Source organism: Haemaphysalis longicornis, unplaced genomic scaffold (assembly GCF_048455015.1).
Source record: "Haemaphysalis longicornis isolate Haplotype H1 unplaced genomic scaffold, Haemaphysalis longicornis Haplotype H1 scaffold_3, whole genome shotgun sequence".
Taxonomy (NCBI): Eukaryota; Metazoa; Arthropoda; class Arachnida; order Ixodida; family Ixodidae; genus Haemaphysalis; species Haemaphysalis longicornis.
In genome coordinates this window covers 213340332-213360964 of record NW_027526335.1, presented here as the reverse complement: position 1 = coordinate 213360964, position 20633 = coordinate 213340332, and the positions used below count along the sequence as shown (strand labels likewise).

Sequence of the window (20633 nt, the reverse complement as noted above, 5' to 3'; positions counted from 1 at the left end):
TGTCGTGGCCATTGTATCACGAGGTACCGAACGGGTGCACAGTGAAGTGTTTCTCATCATCATCATCATCACCAGCCTATCTACGCCCACTGCAGGGCAAATGCCTCTCCCATTATTCTCCAATTACCTCGGTCCTGTGCCAACTGTAACCAATTTATCCCCGCAAACTTCTTGATCTCATCTGCCCATCTAACTTTCTGCCGCCCCCTGCAACGCTTGCCTTCTGTAGGGATCCACTCTGTTGCCCTTAATGACCAGCGGTTATCTTGCCTTCGCATTACATGCCCTACTAATTTCTACTAATATGTCTTTAACACCAGTTTGCTCCCTGACCCACTCCGCTCTCTTCTTGTCCCTTAGTGTTACACCTATCATTTTCCGCTCCATTGCCCGCTGAGTCGTCCTCAATTTAAGTTGAACCCTCTTAGTGAGCCTCCAAGTTTCTGCCCCGTAGGTGAGTACCGGTAAGATGCAGCTGTCATACACTTTCTTCTTCAGCGACAATGGTAGGCTGCTATTCATTATCTGAGAATGTCTGTCATATGCACCCCACCCCATTCTGATCCTTCTAATTATCTCTGCCTCATGGTTGGGATCTGGGGTCACAACTTGGCCTAAGTAGATATATTCGCTTACCACTTCCACTGCCTCGCCACCTATCTCAAACTGCTGTGCTGTCCCGAGGTTATTGATCATTACTTTAGTTTTCTGCATATTAATTTTCAGGCCCACGGTTCTACTCTGTTCGCCCAGTGCAGGAAGCATGATTTGCAATTCGTCCCCCGAGTTACTTAGCAAGGCAACGTCATCAGCAAATCTGAGGTTACTGAGGTATTCTCCATTAACCCTTACTCCCACCTGTTCCCAATCCAACGTTCTGAATACTTCTTGTAAGCATGCTGTGAATAACATTGGAGAGATTGTGTCTCCTTGTCTGACACCCTTCCTTATAGGTATTTTACTGCTCTCCCTATGGAGGATGATGGTAGCTGTAGACCCATTGTAGATATCCTCTAGTATTCTTACATAATGCTCCTCTACCCCCTGGTTCCGTAATGCCTGAATGACTGCTAGGGTTTCGACCGAGTCAAATGCTTTCTCATAATCTATGAAGGCTATATATAGGGGTTCAGAATACTCAGCGCACTTCTCTATCACCTGATTGATCGTGTGAATATGGTCCATTGTTGAATAACCTTTACGGAACCCTGCTTGTTCTTTAGGTTGACTGAAATCTAAGGTTGCAGAAATTCGGTTAGCGATTACCTTGGTAAATACCTTGTAGACGACTGACAGTAAGCTGATCGGCCTGTAATTTTTCAAGTCCTTCATGTCGCCTTTCTTATGGATTAGGATGATGTTCGCGTTCTTCCAAGATTCCGGTACCATTGCGGTCATTAGGCATTGCGTATACAGGTTTGCCAGTTTTTCAAGTACAATTTCTCCGCAATCCTTCAAGAGGTCTGCTGTTATCTGATCCTCACCAGGTGCTTTGCCCCCTTTCATTTCTTTGAAAGCCTTCCTTACTTATTCGGTCGATACTGGTGGGATGTCTATCTCCTCTGAACTACTGTCTCGTTCGGCATTATCCTGTATGTCCCGGCTACTGTACAGATCCCTATAGAACTCCTCGGCCACTGTGACTATTTTATCCCTATTTGTGATGATATTGCCTTGCTTATCCTTAAGTGCATACATATGATTTTTCCCCGCGCCAAGACGTCTCTTCACTGCTTTCAGGCTACCTCCGTTCTTTACAGCGTATTCGATCCTCCATATTATACTTCCGTATGTCCGCTGTCTTGCGCTTATTGATTAACTTCAAGAGCTCGGCTAGTTCTATTCTGTCAGCTGCGGTAGATATTCTCATGGTTTGCCGTTTCCTGATTAGATCTTTCGTCTCCTGTGAAAGTTTACTGGTATACTGTCTAGCCATAGTGCCTCCGACTTCTACTGCACACTCCGTGATAATGCGTGTAAGGTTGTCGCTGGCTTCCTGTGTCGTAAGCTCGGCTTCCTCGTTAAGGGCTGGATGTCGGTTCTGCAGCGCGATCCTGAATTCTTCTACTTTACGTCTTACTGTTAGCTGATTTATCGGCTTCTTTCATACTAGCTTGTTGCGGTCCCTCCTCAAATCTAGCCTAATTCGAGATCTTACCATACGGTGGTCACTACACCTTGCCCTTACGAGCACTTCCACATCCTGCACGACGCCAGGGTTATCGCATAATATGAAGTCTATTTCATTTTTGTGCTCCCCATTCGGGCTCCTCCAGGTCCACTTCCGACTATCCCGTTTACAGAAGAAGGTATTCATTATGCGTAGGTTATTCCGTTCTGCAAACTCAACTAGTAGGTCCCCCCTGCTATTTCTACAGCCCAGACCATAGTTCCCAACTGCCTTGTCTCCAGCCTGATTCTTCCCTACTTTAGCATTGAAGTCCTCCATAACTACGGTATACTGTGTTTTTACTTTAGCCATTGCCGATTCCACATCTTCATAGAAGCGTTCCACTACCCGGTCGTCGAGGCTGGATGTGGGCGCGTATCCCTGCACCACCTTGAGCTTGTACATCTTATTGAGCCTAATTACAAGACCTGCTGCCCTTTCGTTAATGCTATAGTGTTCGTCTATGTGTCCAGCTATGCTTTTATTGACTAAAAATCCCACTCCCAGTTCTCTTCTGTCCTCTAGACCATGGTGACATAGGACGTGTCCATTTTTCAGCACCTTAAAGGCTTCGCCTGCTTTCCTAACCTCGCTAAGCACTATTACATCCCATTTAATGCCCTCTAATTCCTCGAACAACACCTCGAGACTTGCTTCGCTAGATAAGGTTCGCGCGTTAAACGTTGCCAGGTTCAGATTCCATTGGCGGCCTGTCCGGATCCAGGGATTCTTAGCACCCTCTGCTGCGTCACAGGTCTGACCGCCGCCGTGGTCAGTTGCTTCGCAGCTGCTGGGGACTGAGGGCCGTGGGTTAATTGGCGTATTCGTATTCATGGGAGGTTGTGGCCGTTACTACATCAGGGTGGCCAATCCTGCTCTGGTGAGGGAGTGCATTGCCGGCAATGGTCGCCGGGGTCAGGCGGCACCCCAAGCCCCTTTGTGCAATTCCATCAATACGCGGATTTTTTTCTTTTTTAATCCGGTGGGAATTGTCCGGCACCGGGATTCGAACCACGGTCCTTCTGCACGCGAGGCGGGTGTTCTACCTCTACGCCATCGCTGTATCTTACGCCATCGCTGGGGGGGGGGGGGGGGGGGGGTTCTACGCGTCGTTAAATACCGCTTGGAGACGAGGACGAGACACACGACGGCGCTATCTAACGATGCACGACAACTATCTATAGCCCGACTGTCGAGTATACTGTTTTTACGCGGACCTCCGCTGGTCCTCGGCCGCTTGAGCCACTGACTGCCACTCGCCGACCCTTCAAGGCGTCCTATTTTTACGCTATTTGGGCGGCTGGTGTTCCGGCTGCGTTCTTGCATGGCGGCTCTAGCCTCACGCATCGTGGCAGCGCAACGGTGTCGGGAATCGTGGGGGCGCTTAGGTTTGCGGCCCTGGAACTCGACCTCCAGGGTGCACGAGCAGCTTCCCGGGGCTGTGTGCATTTTGTCAGGAATCAATCCCGTAGACCTGTGTACTACGGGTCTGCGTTGACTTACTGAATCCCCCCCGCAGAAAAAAAAGAAAAACATTCAGCGCGCGCGCGTGCAAGTCGCGCGGCACCATATACCCTGACCCCAGAGTTGCATCCGGCAAGCCGCCGCAACCGATTCCTTCGAGGGGACTTACCCGAGCTGATCGTGCTCTCCTTGGTCTGCGAATCGGCTGTCACCGCTGCGCGGAAAGAAGTGTCAGGCTTGGCATCGCAAGTTCACCCGCCTTCCCTGCAATAGAGACACTCGTGCATGCACTGTGCGATTCTCCACAACATTCGCAGGCTCGGTCAACGCTTAGAGCGCCGTATGCGAAACTGGGACTGCCTTCATGCACCTCATCAAACCTGTTGTTCCAGGATTGTCACACATCAAATCGCGAAAAAGCGTTCCGTGCCCTACTGGACTTTTCAAAGGACACGGTACTCTCGGACCGGCTATGATGCTGCCAGTGCGTGTGAACAGTCATCATATTCTCCCCTTCTATCCTCTTTTTCTGTCTATGCTCCTCCTAGACTCAGTCTTGATTGAGGTGCCCTCAACCCGAGAGGCAGTTATCGGCTGAGTCGACCTTCGTTGCTCTTCCAAAAACTTGCGTATACTCTCTCTCTCTCTCTTGTTCCCAAGGCCCGTGGGTCTCTTGAACATTTCGGCTCTCTTCCGAGCGAAACAGCGGCTAGGGGACGAGACGAAGCGTGCGAGGTGTAGTGCGCGCAATGGCCCAAGGAAACGGGGTGCAGTGGACGCCGAATGCAATGCATGCACACGAGCAGCGGTTTATATACGCGCCTCGCGCTCCCGTGGCAGTGCCTGACCCCGAGAAGGGTTGCGCCACGCGGTCCGGTAGCGGCACTTGCGCGACCAGCGTGCGTGCGTCCATTCGGGGACGTCGTGGTCGTCGAGTGGGGCCGACGACTTCGGGAATGCGCGCTGGGCACGCGCGTCTGCCTCGGGCCGCGACGAATGGATTTCAACCGCCGAGGGCTCTGTTCGGAGGACCACGAGCGCGCGCCCCGACGGCCGGCCCCGATTCCGCGAAATGTGTCGCGCCGCAGCAGCTGCTACCGGAGCCCCTTTTTCCGCCGGGGGTGGCCGCGATTTACGAGCGACGCATTGTGCGCGGCCACGTCCTGGCGGAAGGGTCCCGGCAGCGCGCGCAGATGCTCGCCTCCTCGGGCGTCGTTCCTCCGGCGGCGGGGCCTGATGGCGAGTGGCGGTCGTAGGCGACCACGGGCGGTTCCGAGATGGATGCTCCGCGGTCGCCCCCGCTCCTGCGTGGCCGCCTTCGGGCCGCCTCGTCGCAGCAGCAGCTCGCGTTGGACGGCCCTCCGAGTCGCGGGGGCGTGCTGCCCGGTAGCGAAGCCTGCGCTCGACGCGGTGCCCCGCAGTGGCGCTCGCCTTCGTCGGACGGCCTGCTCCGCCTGCGCTCTGTGTCGCTACCCGGCTGGGCGAACCCGCAGAGCGCATCGTCCCCGGCGTCCACGTGCCGCGGTCTCCGGCCGCGAGGCTCCTCACCTGCCACCGACCCGGACGCCGTGCTCTTGGCCGCGGCGGCCGGCATGGCAGCGGCCAGGGCGGCCGGCAGAGCGACGCCCTACGTGCCCGTCGGCACGCACCAGGTAGGCAGGGCACACGTCTTGGTGTGAGTGCAAGCCGGACACGCTCTGTGGCGCTCTCCTCCTGCGTTTTCGCGCACGCACGCCTTGGCATTGTTTCCGCAGCAGGAAAGCACTTGTATGCCCACGGCATACGATGGCGGGCGCTGGGCGGCTGTGCTTGGAACCTGGTCGTGAACGCTCTGAAACAGCTGTGTGCGATCACGCTTCTTGGCTGGTTCCAAAAAGCAGGAGTCACACCACTGGGTGCACGCAGCGTCCTTTGTGATGGCCCCATCGGCGACTTGCACTTTCAAGGCGTTGGACTGGGCTAGTTGGTACATGTTCGATTGGAATAAGAACCAGCGCTAAATACTGCAGGACACAGAAGAAAACGACGGGACAAGCTGGCACTAACAACTGAACGAACAAGGCACCTGAACGCCCAGAAATACCGTTTCCTAAAAATGTCGGTTTCTTCTGTGTCCTGTGTTTGCCGCCGGTTTTTATTCCAGGTCTTGCAGTTCGCCTCGTGAGGCCTTCTAGTGGTCGTCGTCTTTAGCAGCGTTGCAAAGAACTTGTGCTCGAAAAACCTTGAACACGCGCCGTGTGTGCTGCGCAGCAACCTGGGAACTACGATGGCGCCCCGACTTGCACGCGACGTGTGCGTACGCCCGTGTGGGGCGTTTCCGGCAGCGCTCTCGGTGTTCCCGAAGTCGTAGCCGGGAGTTGGGGAATTGGCGTGTCTATTTCTCGCCGATTTCGTTTTCAAGTTCGTTTCTGTGAATCGTCCGGCCGTTTGTGCACCCATGCATGCGAGTCTCCGCGCATGTGCAGGCGCAGAGTCAGAGTCGCGGTGTTGCATGCCATCGTGCACGAAGGCAGCGCTCTACACGAACGACGCCAAGCGTGTTGCGAACGCGATTTGTTATGTCTCTGTCAGGCTCATTCGCCAGGTGCTTGATTCGTGCTTTAAGAGTCCAGATGGCAATGCGAAAGTTCCACGCAACGTTCCGATTCTACTGTTTAAGGTTCTACTGTTTCATTCACTGTAATAGCGTGGCCATGGGGCCGCTTTGACCCATCCGGAGTCAGAGAGTGTTCATGATAATAGGAGGAGGGGGACGTTGGTTTTCGGGCAGGTCTTCTTACACTTCGTAGAAAACGTGAGACCATAGACAGGTCTCACATTTCCTTCAGGCAGGACCATGAGAGATGATGTGTGCTGAGAACTGCAAAAACAAATTGTGCGGGCCTTTTATGCAGAAATGCATTATAGTCGGGGGTTGTCGTGCGTCCCTTGGTCGGCGTCCGCAGCGCGTCTGATGATGATTGTGGCATGATGCCCCTAGGGATTGGCCAACCAAACAATCCATCACGAAATAGCTTCGCGTTCAACTGCCATCGTCATCTTCTCGTAGGGGAACCGCTGAAGAAGAAGAACACTCTAAACTTTTTTTCCTCCCATATACTCCCTAGAGGGTCTTTTTCGCCTGTCCTCTAGTGGTCCTCCTTGTAGGAGTTTTTTTACTCCATGGAACAGGGAGGTTTTGTTTACCTCCTCAAAACAGGGCGTTTTTAGGTTATAGAAAGGAGGTATTTAGGGAGTGTTAAGAAATGTTAGGGAGAATTTAAGGAGGTCAAAATGGAGTATTCTTTACATCCTAAAGGGCGTTTTTAAGTGATGTTTATGGAATTTTTAGGCGGTAAAATAGGAGCCTATCATGGCTCCCTTTGGAAGTACTTATGTTAGTTTAGGGGTGTTTTTAGGAGGTTCAAGGGAAGCATTTACTTCTTTTGAATGGAGTTTGACGAAAGCTTGGGGAGTTTTGTAGGCCTTCCGAAAGGAGGTTTTCAAGGCCACGAGGGATAATTTCTAGTTCCCTGCGGGAGTACTGATTTCACACGGTTTTTCTCGATTTCAGGTTTATTTCAATCAATCAATCAATCAATCAATCAATCAATCAATCAATTTATTAATATCTCCAAATGATACATGGGGGTTATATACAGAAGGAGGTCCCAAGGTCAAAGACTGTAGCGGGACCTCCTGCCAAGAATCACTTAAAATACACTGTATAATAGCAGCAAATGAAAAGAGGGATGTGTACAAGAATGATGTAAAGCAGAGTCAATAAGTAAATTACATGGTAGCAATAACTATACACAATCAATTTAGAAAAGAAAAACACTGAAAAACAAAGCATCAGGAACAATCTTGGTTAAGTCTGGGGCAGGGACATCAGGTAGCACTTTAAATCTTTTTTGAATTTGTGCAATGTGTTAGAAGACTTAATGGCGGGTGGCATAGAATTCCATAGACATATAGCCGAGAAGTGCACTGTCTGTTTGCCGTAGTTAGTTTTTACTCTCGGTAAAATGAAATTGTGCTTAAAAGCAAACCTAGTGGTGTTAGTGTTAACAAGACTAGCGGCCAAAAAAGAGAAACACGGAAACTCATTGCGAAGCACCTTAAACAAAAAAATACCTAGGTTATAACTCATTAGTTTGGAAACAGACAAAATATTATTCGAACAAAGCAATGAATGAGCATTCGCGTCATACGTGCTTGATGAGATATTTCGAATAGCTAGATTTTGTATTATTTGTAATGGGTTAAGGTGAGTGTCGTATGTATTGCCCCAGCATGAGATGCAGTATGTAATATGTGGATGAATAAATGAATAGTAAAGTAATATTAGCGTTGAATGACTGAAACAAGATCTTGCTTTAATGAGGATGCGCATGCCGTAAGCCATTTTTCTCTTTACATTAACAATATGATGATGATACTTCAAGTTGGAGTCAAGTAGGACGCTTAAAAATGAGGAGTATTCACTGGCGAAAATTAGCTGATTGTCAATGGTAACAGATGGTGCGGATGCTATGGCCCTTTGATGGGAATGGAAGACAACGAACTTTGTTTTAGAAGCATTAATTTTTAACTTATTAAGATTACACCACTGTAACACGTTACAAAGATCTACATTTAGTTTAGACGTTAGTGACAAAACAGTACTGTCATAGTTGTAGAGAGTGGTATCGTGTGCATATAATAGACATTTTGAAGAGGCAAGGCAATTCGGTAAATCATTAATGTATAACAAAAAAAGTAGTGGCCCCAATATGGAACCTTGGGGTACGCCAATGTTAGTTGTTCTAGCTTGCGAGTAGACGTCACTTACGGAAACAACCTGAATTCTATCTCGTAAGTAATTTTTAATGAGTAATAATGGTGGACCAGAAATTCCAAGCAATTCGAGTTTAGTAAAAAGGATAGAGTGATTGATAGTATTAAATGCTTTAGACAGATCGATAAAAACTGAACCAGCGTAGAAGCCTTCGTCAATAAATGATTTTAGCTTGTCGGTAAGGGAAACGAGGGTCAGATCAGTGGAATAGCCAGGACGGAAACCAAATTGGCATGAAGAAAGGATACTAAATTTATTTAAATGGTTTGTTAGACGAGTTGCAATTAGTTTTCAATTACTTTACTGAAATATGGTAATATGCATATGGGCCTGTAGTTAGGAAGCAATGATCGATCACCATTCTTAAAGACTGGAATAATTTTTCCCCGCTTAAGTTCCTCCGGCAACACACCGTTTTTAAACATTAGATTAATTAAATGAGAAAGTGCCTCTGAAATGAGATGAGCGACCATTTGTATTTGGCTGGGGTGAATATTGTCAAGCCCGGAGCTGGTTAGTTTTTGGTTGTGTATGGTATTAAAAATTTCGTAGGGTGTTGTAGGTGAAAGAAAGAATGAATGCGGTAGCCGTGCGTAGTTAAGCTCATAACTGAAAATGTCACTTTGATCATGACTGAAAAAGAAATAGCAGAAAGCGTTAGCCATATGAATGGGTTGAACGTACTCGATACCATTGTGCGATATTTTGGAGACATGATCGTGACGCATGCGTCTATTTAAGAAAGAATTTATAATTTCCCATTTTTTTCTCAAATTATGGCCAGCTTCTGTTAATTTATGTTCGTAATACTTTCTTTTGGCGGTCTTTAGTTGCGCAGAAATGTCGTTAGCTAGTTTTTTATACCGAGCAAGTAACTTAATGTTGAAAGGCTGTTTTTTTGTTTTTTTGTAAAGATTATCTCGCCTGCGCATAGCCGATAGGAGTGTATCGGTCATCCAGGGATTGTGTGCAAATGGAAATTTTCTTTTACATTTTCGGGTACAGGAGTTGGACAGCAGGCATGATGAAATTATCAGTAAAAACTGGGAATAGGCTTTCTGCGTGTCATCTGTGTGCATAACTTCAGACCAATCTACTTTTGCAATCGCTTCAACAAACTTTTCTTTGTTCAAGATATTTTTTACAAAAGCAGACGAACGTTGGGGCTGGGTACCGTTAAATTTGATAAAAATGGGGCAGTGATCAGTAATATCGATGTCAAGAACACCAGCTAGAGGCGGAGTAAGTAGATTAGACAGGGCGTGATCAATAAGAGAACTACCGCCGGTATCGGCATGGCGAGTTGGAATATTAATAAGGCACTCAAATCCGAAGCTGTGAATTGTGTTTGTATAGTTAATACATCCGGAAGATGTGTTATCAATTAAATTTATATTAATGTCACCCAAGATAACCATATTTTTGTTTTCCGAGCACGCACTGTTCAATGACTGTTGAAGAGCTAAGCAAAATTCAGGAATCGATGTTGATGGGGAACAATAAATGCAGCCACAGATAAAAGATTTGCCATCAATATTTAGAAAAGAAGGATCGAACTCAATAAAGACAGATTCACAGTTGGTCATCGAGATGTCTAAATCATACCTTCGCTTATAGGACATATTAGAAGACACAAATAAAGCTACACCACCGTGGTTACTTGTTAACCTGTGACAATATTCGGGTGAATAGGAAGGGAAGCAGTACAGGTCCTTATCGTCGTCCGATAGCCAAGATTCAGTAATTGCGATGATAGAAAAATGGTTGTCAAAGGATGAAAGTAGATTTTGAATTTCGTCGAAATGTTTTCGCAGACTTCTTGCGTTGAAATGTATAATGGATTGAGAGTCGTTAGAAAGAAACGATCTTAATTCATTAGGCAAGAATGATGGGGATGTCTGAGGCATGATAATGATCTACATAGGTTACATCTGGTGCAGTCACTTTACGCGATTTTCGACAGGTCGGATTCTTTGCGGATTCGGAGAACTTTACTGTCAGTGGTTTTCCTCGCCTTGATCTGGCAGTTGTACGTCCATAGAAACATCCATTTTTTTTCCTTCTTTAGAGTTAGTGCCTTAGCGAACAATGACTTGTTACCTGGGGTCAAGTGATGGTTAATGTAGACCGGGGTGTCGGGTGATGCCACAACACCAATATCACCGAGACAAAGTTTCGCCTTCCGTGCTTGGCTAATGAACTCGGATTTCTTGGTTCGGGAACAAAATCTAGCAATGATATTGTTCTGGTTTTCCAAACGCGTCGGGACCCGATGAACAACGTCGATGTCAAGGGGTTCTAGAGGGCACTCAATCTTTTCCCCAATGGTTTGCATTATTGCGATGCAATCTTCGCCCTGAGTGCAAGGAACACCCTTTATTTCCACGTTGTTCATCTTCGAGTACTGTTCCAGGTCAGCTACCTTTTCAGTCAGAGCCGAGTTTTCTGACTTCAGTGCCTTGTTGTCGGCGACCAATGAAGCGTTCTCACTGCGCAGATCTTCAACAAGCGAGTTCATATGCTCAAGGCTCGACACTAACTCATCAACTTGCTTCTTGAGCTCGAGGATATCAACGCCGTAAGTTTGCATTTTTAGCAAGAACCTACCGAAAACAGCTTCCGCTGTTCGCTCAGTTTCAGCGTCAAGTCTTTGTTGCATGTCGGCAACCATCTTTGCAAGCTCCGCGTTCGTGGGCATATCGCAACGGCAACGACAAGAACAGTGAAATTGGCAGCAATGACAGCAATAAAAGACAAGAAACGCGAGGTTCTCTGGCAATTAGACACTAACCTGCGCAGACAGAGGAGAAAACTCAGGCGACTGTTCCGAGTGCTGTCACCGCTGCCAATGAAGCGCGGCACCCGATGCTGGCTTGTTTGTAGCTGTCGTCGCTGAAGGCAGTGCCTCCAAGCGGTGGGTGGTGATGATGGAGCAGAAGGATCCGGGGATCGCTGATCAGCCTGGTCGAAGCTCACACGTGCCGACGATAAAGGCCTGTGGAAGGCCCCAGATGATCGCACGGGAAAAGGCAAGGCTCCTGTAGAAACAGCGGCCGGCAAAGGGGCTGCGCAGACAGAGAAGAAAACTCAGGCGACTGTTCCGAGTGCTGTCACCGCTGCCAATGAACTTTCGCAGACAAGTTTACATGGTACATGGTGTACACAAGGAGGTTCCGAAATAAATACTTATGGCGGCCTAATATTGAAATCACAAATGGTACATTGCTAAATAACACGCCAGTTAGGAATTGAAGACACCAATACGATGCTAGTTGAACAAACCGTAGAAACAATATTACTACAAGAACTGAAAATACGCGAAAAACAAAGATAGGCACAAACACAACCGCATTGTAAGTGAAATCATTACAGAATACTATCGGATCGAGAACGCGTCAGTACTTATCAGAACTTATCAGTACGCATCAGCGCTCAGTACACAGTGAAAAAAATGGTTTCAGTGGTTTACAACAACAACAAAAAAATTCAGTAGGTGGTGAAATGAGCGAGAGCTGTGTGCTAGTTGAACAAATTGTAGAAACAATAATAATACAAGAACTGGAAATACTTGAAAAACAGATAGGCACAAACACAACCGCATGGTAAGTGAAATCATTATATAATACTAGAGGATCGAGAATGCGTCAGTATTTATCAGAACTTATCAGTACGCATTAGTACTAAGTACACAAAGTGAAGAAAAAATGGTTGCATTGGTTTACAACAACAAAACAATTTTTCAATTTGTGGTGAAATGAGCGAGAGCTGTGCAACGATTTGATATTGAAAGGTAACAAGCATTTTGTAGGTGGTAAAGGCACAAGAGATAAATGATGTAGGAGACAGACTGCAGTGAGATGGCTATGGACAAATGAGTAATATAAAGAACGAAAAATATGCTGCGGAAAATACCAGTGCGTTTTGATAAAGACACAAGTGCGCCAAGAAAAGTGACCGAGTCTGACGGGTTAATTGCAATGATATAGAACAGAATGGGTGGTATCGCGATAGCTTCTTTAGAGTGACAACAAAAAGCCATGAAATTCGTGTTTTTCGGATAATTTTTAGTTGATTCATTTCGCACCAGTTGCCAATATTATTTCGATAATTGTTTCAAGTTAAATTAGTTTGTTAATATTATTGCTTCACTGAAAGATAGCTGTATTATCAGCATGCAGAACGGCCCATCAAATACCCATTTTCAGTAAAAAAAGAAAAAGAAAAAGTCAGAAATATAATACGGAATTCTTTTTGACTACTATCCAATGATTACAGGATTGAAAACAAATATTAGTGAGCGATATTGATGCGATAAAAGTTAATTAGTTCTAAATCCTTCACACGTGGTTTGGTGCTGGCAAGGTCCAAAAAGGCATGGTCCACAAACGTTAAGGCTCTGTGTGCCTTCTTGGGATATTGAATGTTGAAAACCCAGAACGATGCAAACAGACTACACAGTCCTCCCAGTAAAGATGATGCAGTCAAGACACGCTGGCCATCGATGTGGAGGCTAACTTCCCCGTTCACGGAATGCAGGCAGGGAGTCAGAGGAACATCTGCCTGAAAAAGCAAAAAAGAAAAAAAAAATGCCCCACACGTAAAATTCGAAACAGACACTATGGTAAATGAACTTAATAATTCGGTACAGTAATAAATTGTAAGGCCAGGTTCCCTGCGAATTCCAGTACCTAAATTAGGAATGCAACGGCTTCATAAAACCAAGTGCCAGTACATTAACCGTCGTGGCTTTGGCAGCAATAAAGCAGCAATAAAAAAAATATTACTTCCGCACAATATACTCGAGCACAACTTTAAATGACAGTGAAGATAAAATTCAAGTCTCTGTAGGTTGATAGATTAGTTTTTGTTTTTGACTGAAAAACACTTTGGTATTGCATGATTTTGTTAACTGCTGTCTCTTGCTTTAAGATGCCAGCTTGCATCTATTCAAGTGAATGGGCACGCTGTTAAAGATGCAAACCCTTACACTGCCTCTCCCCTACCATGGTGGCTCACTTTCATAGAAAAAGTGCAGCTTTTTCGAGCTGGAGAGCTGTTGCAAGCCATGGCAATACTCACTTCTGCTGGAGGGGCCAACTTGGTTTCCGAATGCAGCCTTGCCTTGTACAGCACAGCCTATCCTGCCTTAAGATCTATGAAGTCATTCAACTCGATCGTGTATCAGGATCTGCAGAAGAAAATCGTGTCAGCAAATAATAAATTCATGCCGGACAGGCACCCACTGTTTCAGTTATACTTGCAGATACCTCCACCTATTTCCCTCCTGGTGTTACATCCAAAGCTAATTTGTTACGGCTTGTCTCATCAAGTATGGTAATCTGTCATAACACAGCTAGTCATACAGGAAAGTCCTTCACTGGGTCAGAAACTTTTTTTACAGAAGTGATAAACTAGGCGACTCAGTCATCCGTATTCTGACAACTTAATATTCTGTGTCACCGAGCTGACAAGCATGATTGGTGCATAAGGTCATTCGTAGCCGCAGCCGTTACTACAGCCTTGTTAGGTAACGTAAACCTCGTTCATGGCACCAAATTACTTGTGATTGCATGGCAACCAAAAAAAAAAACAGCTGAAATGGAAACGCTATTCTCGCAAACTTACCAACGCTGCATGCCACACACACCGTTAATTTACTGTGATTGTAGAAATTTCCGTCACGCAAAACCCCAGTGCACTTTTTGGAGCTGGAAGCTCCGTGTCAAAATCGAGTGTCAGATGAATCGAGTAATTTTTGTGTATGGTCTTACTAATGATTATGACAAAGTTATTACCAACAAAAGAAGAGTGTGTGCATTGTTCTTCTAAAAAATGATATCCTTTTTTATGCCCGGCAGACTTGTGTCATGCAACGGCAAACTCGGTTCTCTTCCATAAGGGCATGAATTTGTGTTTTTAATTACGAGGCCTTAGCTGGCGACTGACGGCCCCGATTGTATACAGACCCCTCATTATCATCCGAAAGGGAATAAAAACATTTCGGTTTCGAACCACGTCGCCGTCGTGGTCCACACTATATGCATTTAATCGTTCGATAGGCTCATAGCATCTTTTACGCATGTCACCGTTTCCTTAATAGGGTACGCTGTTAGATGTGAAGAGTCGACTCAAGCGAGCAAACAACCCCACCGAATCTTCAGGGCACAGTTTTCAAAGGGGGTGGCCATCTGATCTGCGGCTTTCGCCGACCAGAGCGCTAAGAATGAGTCAGAGCTTTGAACGAAAACAACACAGACTTATATTTGGACAGGCAAGCCATCAGGAGCGTTAACAAATAGATATTACAAAGTAGAGCAGTTAACTAAAAAGAACACGAGCAGTTCGATGCATATGAGAGACAGAGTCCCACAATATTCATTGACCGGGCCCGACGATGCACCGCTGTCGGAGGCGATTCGGCTACCTGAGTAACCGTCACGTTGCTTTGAAACGACTCCGCGCGACAAACGATTTCATCTCGAATGCCCTGTTACAAACCGCCCTACAAAAGAATGCGAATACATACCCCAAAAGCCACAAACAAGTACAATAAAACGAGTGTGCGCTTTTTTCTTTGCCCGTGCGTGTACGTCCTGTGTGCGGCACGGGTACTTCGCAGTTAACCCTATCCAAACGTTTGACAAACGGATCGACTGATAACAGACCACTTACCAGCGAGCTGTCCACAGCTGTCGCCGTATCCAAATGCTGTTAGCGGCCGTTCCTCGTGTGACAGGGGCACATAAAAATCTTTCCACCAAATGGCACTACTAGTCCATCTCAAATAAGAAAAAACGATGGCCCAAGGCGAGGCTTGAAGCTCCGGCCGCACCGAGTCACCGGCCGCGCTGAGTTAATAGCACGGAGGTTGTTTACATGTTTACATCCGGGCAGCAAGTCGTGCCGCCAGGGCAAGTTGAGTCGCTGCAGTCGGGTGCGTTGGCGCGCTGGCACGAGAATTTCAATCGTCTATATATGCGCCAGCAAGCGAAGCAGATGAGCATTGCGATTGTTTGCAACGGCAAGAACTGTCTCTTTGTTATCAGCAGAGTTTGACAACACCTATCGCCAAAATAAACAGATTGAAACAACACGGCCGCGCTGTCTGCCTGTGATCGCGCTGGCTGAAGCATCTATACGGGTATACGTACGGTATGGGGTTTGTAGCTGCATGCAACTGTCACGTCCTGCTTTCTCGTTCTAATTAGCATTAGTCCACGGTTGAAGTGCTGACACACGGAAACAACACAAGACTAACATGGCGACCGCCCGCTTGATATGATTACTCCAGATGGGGAGTTTATTGTGGACGTGGTTGTTTACAAGGGACCGAACGCCATCTCACAAATGGTGTTATGTCGTTCTAAATCCTCCCTTTTGCTACACGGATGGGCAGCGGTACTACCATGGAGGTTCGTCCACTTGTTTAGACCATGCCTAGGGAGTACATTTTTTGCTATAAGTACTTTTCAGGGCACATTACTTGATTAAAACTCCATTTCCGGCTAGTTTGCGTTTACAGTGAAGGAGAAGAAGACAAAGCTGCGAAGAGGAGGGCTGAGTGAGTTTTGGCTACCGTTATCCTCCTCGGCCGGCGCATCTTCCCGATCTGAACCCGGTCGAAGAGCGGCTCATCGCGCCTCGACTCCCCTTCATGAGCATCAGGCGGCTGACTCGAGGCAACGGGCAGTTTGGAATCAAGGGACAGGCGGTGAACGTGCCCATCGACGTATCGAAGGTTGTGCGGTGCCTTCCTCGCATGGTACCCGAGGACGTTGTGTTCGACGTTCGCATTTCTGCATCCTCACAATCCCCCTCGGGGAGGTGCGGGGGAATTTTTTGTACATATACCGACATTAAACAACGGCGCTTGAGCGGGCAGAAGTTGTTGCTTAGTCAGCGCCCGGTCTTGTCACTTCTGCCCCGTTCAAGCGCTGTCAGGCAGGCACTTCGGGCGTGTGCCCTACTAGCCAACGTGGCTTTCTTGATGCTGGACTATCGTGGTTGGTAGCCGGGGCAAATCTCACGTTTCATGTCTCCTGCGGGCTGCAAAAAGTGCGATGTTTCCCCTGCGCCTGCATTGTGCACGCAACACCGGAAGCGACGTACGCTTCCAACTTTGGTGCGCACCCTTTTCGTTCGGTGGCCGAGAGTGGGTCGTTTGTAATTCTCGTGATTGATCAGAGCTAAAATATTGCGCTAATGATGGCGAGGTTGATGGTACCCGAAAGAGAAAGGCCCCCAATGACGTTGATTGAGCGTTCATTGTCGACAGCGCATCGTTGAACCAGCGGCCTTCGGTTTGGGTTCGACACCCTGATGTACAGCCGCACACGTGAGTCGCCTCCCGATGTTGTCACACCGATGTGGCTGCTCGCGCTCACCTCCGCGTCTCCAGTCACGCTCTCCGCAACGCCCTCCGCTTCGCCACCCTGGACGCGTCCAGAAAACTAATCAATGCAGCAGCTCCCAGGGGTGGCGCTGTGCTACAAACTCGGCCAGAAAATCCTCTTCTGACCTTATACCTGTACGGGGGCAGTTTGATTGATGGTGCAGTGGACGGCGTGCCTGCGACTGCTTTTATCCACCCAATCACTTCACATTTCTAGATGAGGGGTCCTCGGTTCGCCAAGCTGCATCGACAACCTTGTTAGGTTTGTACGTCACGGAATAAATTCACCCTCCGAAGGTCGAATAGTAAAAGTTTGCGCTGGCGCATCCTTCATTCGGTCAGTTCACCGCGAATAGCTCGCGCATAGTACAGAGTCCTGGCGTATATTCAGCAGCCCGTTGCGGCGCTGACCGTTTTCGGTCATGTTTGCGCGGAAGTTTGCGGGCGACAGCTTGGCAGCCTCATCGACCAGCCGAACCGCGCGCACACTCTCGATCATTTTCGGGATACAGGATAAGGTCTTGCGCCGTATGTAATTACGCCGGGTGTCTTATCTTATGCCTCCTCTACTTCCCCCAGTTTCGGTTTTCCAGCGCCCTGTTCGGTTTTTACTCGCTATTAGAGAGTTTTAGCTGACCGTTTCCGACGGTCCGCTCCGGTATTGGTGGCCCGCTGTGCGCAACCGGAGCCAATGCCGTGCGCGGCCAAGCGCGCCACGCATGCGCAATGGCGCCCCCGCTTGCTATCGAACCGGAGTGTACCGTGAAAAACGGTCAGCTAAAACTCGCTATTATATTGTTACGTGGCGGGGGGACGAAGGCGCCAGAACCATGGAAGATGCGAGCGATGTATCGTTTTAAGTGCGAATGCACTTCTTAAGCGAGCCTGAAGCGTCCGCCGCCGTCCGCATTCCGCCGTCCGTCCGCATAGCAACAGCTGCGGGTGCGCGCGCTCCTCGTCTTCCTTGGCAACGGGGGGAGATGGGCGCGCGCTGCCTGGCCGCTGACATGGCACATACCCACGTGGGGGATTGGCCAGGAATCGGGCGTGAGAAGGGCTAATGCACCCGCTTAAAGGAGTACTGACACGAAATTTCAAAGCTGAGATCCGCTCTAGCAATCAAGTACAGCGACAACACAAATAGGTGTCTGTGAATAAATGCATCTTTCTTTCTTTGTAGTTGTCTGTGTGTGTGTGTGTGATCTCTCTTTCGCGAACATTACCGAACCGCGCAAATTCAACTCGTGCATTCGCACTTTCACATTCTTCCCCTCGGGGAAATGCGGGGAATTTTTTTGTTGTTTCTTTGGTTTTCGCTCATACCCACTAGAGGGATTGGCCATGATCGGGATCTTTGTGGGGCTGCAGTGCCCGCTTTACGGAATTGTGATTTGTAAACGAGAGTAAATTTGACGGAAGGAAAATTGCGTACAATCAAACATGCTAATCGGTACAAGAGGTCGCACGATGCGAGGTGTATTTTTTGCACTGCGCAAGTGAACTCGGGAAGAGCAGCTAAAAGTTCAGACGCCGTATGCGTGGATGGCTCTGTGAGTGAACGCCAGCGATACGGCACCAGCCAGCGAAAGTAAAACCGGCATTGAAATGGTAAGTCCAAGACGGCGAATTTCAGCGCGCCCGAGCTATATATATATAGGCAACGCGTGCCACGCATCTTCAACACAGCGCCATGCAGCATTCCCTTCGTCATCATCGCGTGACGTCACCCCCGTCCCGGTCGAGCTGCAGTTCCGTCATGAGTGCGTTGTGGAGAAAAGATGAGACGGCAGTTAACAACTGTGGAGCATGGGCGTCGCATGCAGGATTATGCCCTCCGGGGTGCAATCCTGTTGAATAGCGAGGGAGAGGGCTAAGAGGTGGGAGGGCAAGTGCCCCTTTCGTCCAACCCGCTGCCGACGGCCTGTGGAGTAGTCCTAGCCGCCACAGACCGTTGCCACTCCGCCGCCCCGCGCCTTGCTACGTGGCGCTATGACGAGGGGCCATAAGAGGGAGAGAGAGGGAGCCCGCGGAGGCTATATGCCCACGCACAGCTTCTTCTTCGTCAATGTTTGCAATCATGGGGTGCAAAAGGGGCCCTTGCCCTCTCTCTCTGCCCCCTCAATACAATGGGTTTGCCCCCCTCAAGACACAATCCTGCCTACGCCCATAAATTGAAACAATGAAACGGTGCTCACTGTCCAGGTAAAAAATGTAGCATTTTGACGTTTCGACACCCCTACGGGCACACATGGTTGTTCACAATGAGTGTGCCGCGGAAACCGATACGACTATGTTTTGGGTCTGAGGCGGCGCAGTGACTTCGCGTAGATATTGCGGTCAATTCTGTCAGGCGTTGTCTGTGTAATGGGGGACCGGAACAGCGATCGAGAAGGTAGACTTGCGCTCACTTTCACCTCATCCCAGTCGACCACGTGTCCCGGCCTCTCACGCGATGCTCCGCAAGTGCACTTGTTTTTGCATGGCCTTTCTTTCACGTCGTTGCGGCGCTGCCGTTTCGCCGATGTGCACTGAATTACACTTCGCGCATGAAATCTTTTAATCTATAAACCCGGAAACTTGGTGGGTGGGAAAGGGTCTTTCACAATGACGTGGCCACAATTAAAGGGACACTGAAGCGATATGTAGACATTGCGGGATTACTAGCGCAAATTGTAGTCATGAGTCCCTAGGCCATGTTTCGACCACTCTGACCCCGTTTACGCGAATTTATTTAATAGAAAAATCAATTCGAAAATGCTGTCCTCCCCTCTGCATCCTCGCCCATTTTCTGTGGCGTTTTCGTGTTACGTCAGGAGGAGATGAGCTTCCGACAGAGTCAGTCGGCGCAGCGTTTAGTCCGCAGGCCGCCGACGGGTCGTCGCCATTCGCTCGCTCAGTTGAAACTAAGCCACAACACGTTTGTGAATGGAAGAATGTGCCTTCCTTTTACTTTGTTAGTTCGTACAGTGTATCAGTCTCCGAGTCCGCGTCGCTCCACACAAGCGCTGCACAAGTGCACATGCGACGCTTGGCTGACTGGTACGCTAGCAGGAAAACCTAAGGCCACTTGAAGGCGGAAGAAGAGTCAGCGAAGTCAAATGGGTACTGAGGAAATAAAATCAACTGAAACGTTTGCCGTACAGCGCAAAATTAGGGGGTAGCAACAACTTTTTTGCCCTGGGTGAACAAGCACAGTGGTCAGCAGCGCGACCACACATCCGTGAGTGCTTTTCCGTCTGAGAAATGCAATATAGACGTGAGACATTGTGGAAGTTTGCGGGACGCTTACTGCACGAGCGCTATACAACGAATAATCACCTAAGCTGCTTGAAATGCCAAAACTAAATAAAAGTGCAAGCTGGTTGTACATTATATACCTTATATATCCAACCTCGGCAGCGTTTCCTACCTGAAAAAAATGAGGGCGGTGTGCCGTACGATTTGATCATGCTCCTCAGCCTTCATAGTATATGGAGGACGAGAATGGCGGTGAGGAATGCGGATATAAATGCCCGGCCTGTCAGGGAAAATTTCAATGAAAGCGTACAGTATATACGGGAAGTGTTTCGTACTGAGGATGTTCCCCCTGAGTGGTTGCCTGTGCTGAACGATTTAGTGTGCCTTTGAAAGTTTTAAAGCCACGTAGTCAGCCAAGTAGGGTTGACAGATCATTACATGACATGATTTGTGATGTGCTGTAAAAATGTCAAAGCAGGCAATAAAAAAAAAAAAAAAAAGCTCGTGGCCGAGTTGTCTGAGGCGTTAGGATTACTGTATTGCAAGTCGGA

The 20633-nt window shown here is 48.2% G+C and overlaps 1 protein-coding gene across 6 annotated transcripts in view; it reads left to right on the top strand.

Annotated features, from left to right (window-relative positions):
• Tsp5d (Tetraspanin 5D) overlaps window positions 1-20633 on the top strand; it is a 110327-nt gene that overhangs the window by 65856 nt on the left and 23838 nt on the right. The window contains exon 1 of one of the 6 annotated variants that reach the window (XM_077705031.1): window positions 4866-5286. The exons of 2 other annotated variants lie outside the window; for them this stretch is intronic. In XM_077705031.1, coding sequence (XP_077561157.1) covers window positions 4912-5286 — 375 coding nt within the window. In that variant the 5' untranslated portion in view covers window positions 4866-4911. Of the gene's footprint in view, window positions 1-4865; window positions 5287-20633 lie in introns of those variants that run through there. 3 more of the 6 variants (XM_077705030.1, XM_077705033.1, XM_077705032.1) reach the window with 3 other exon arrangements.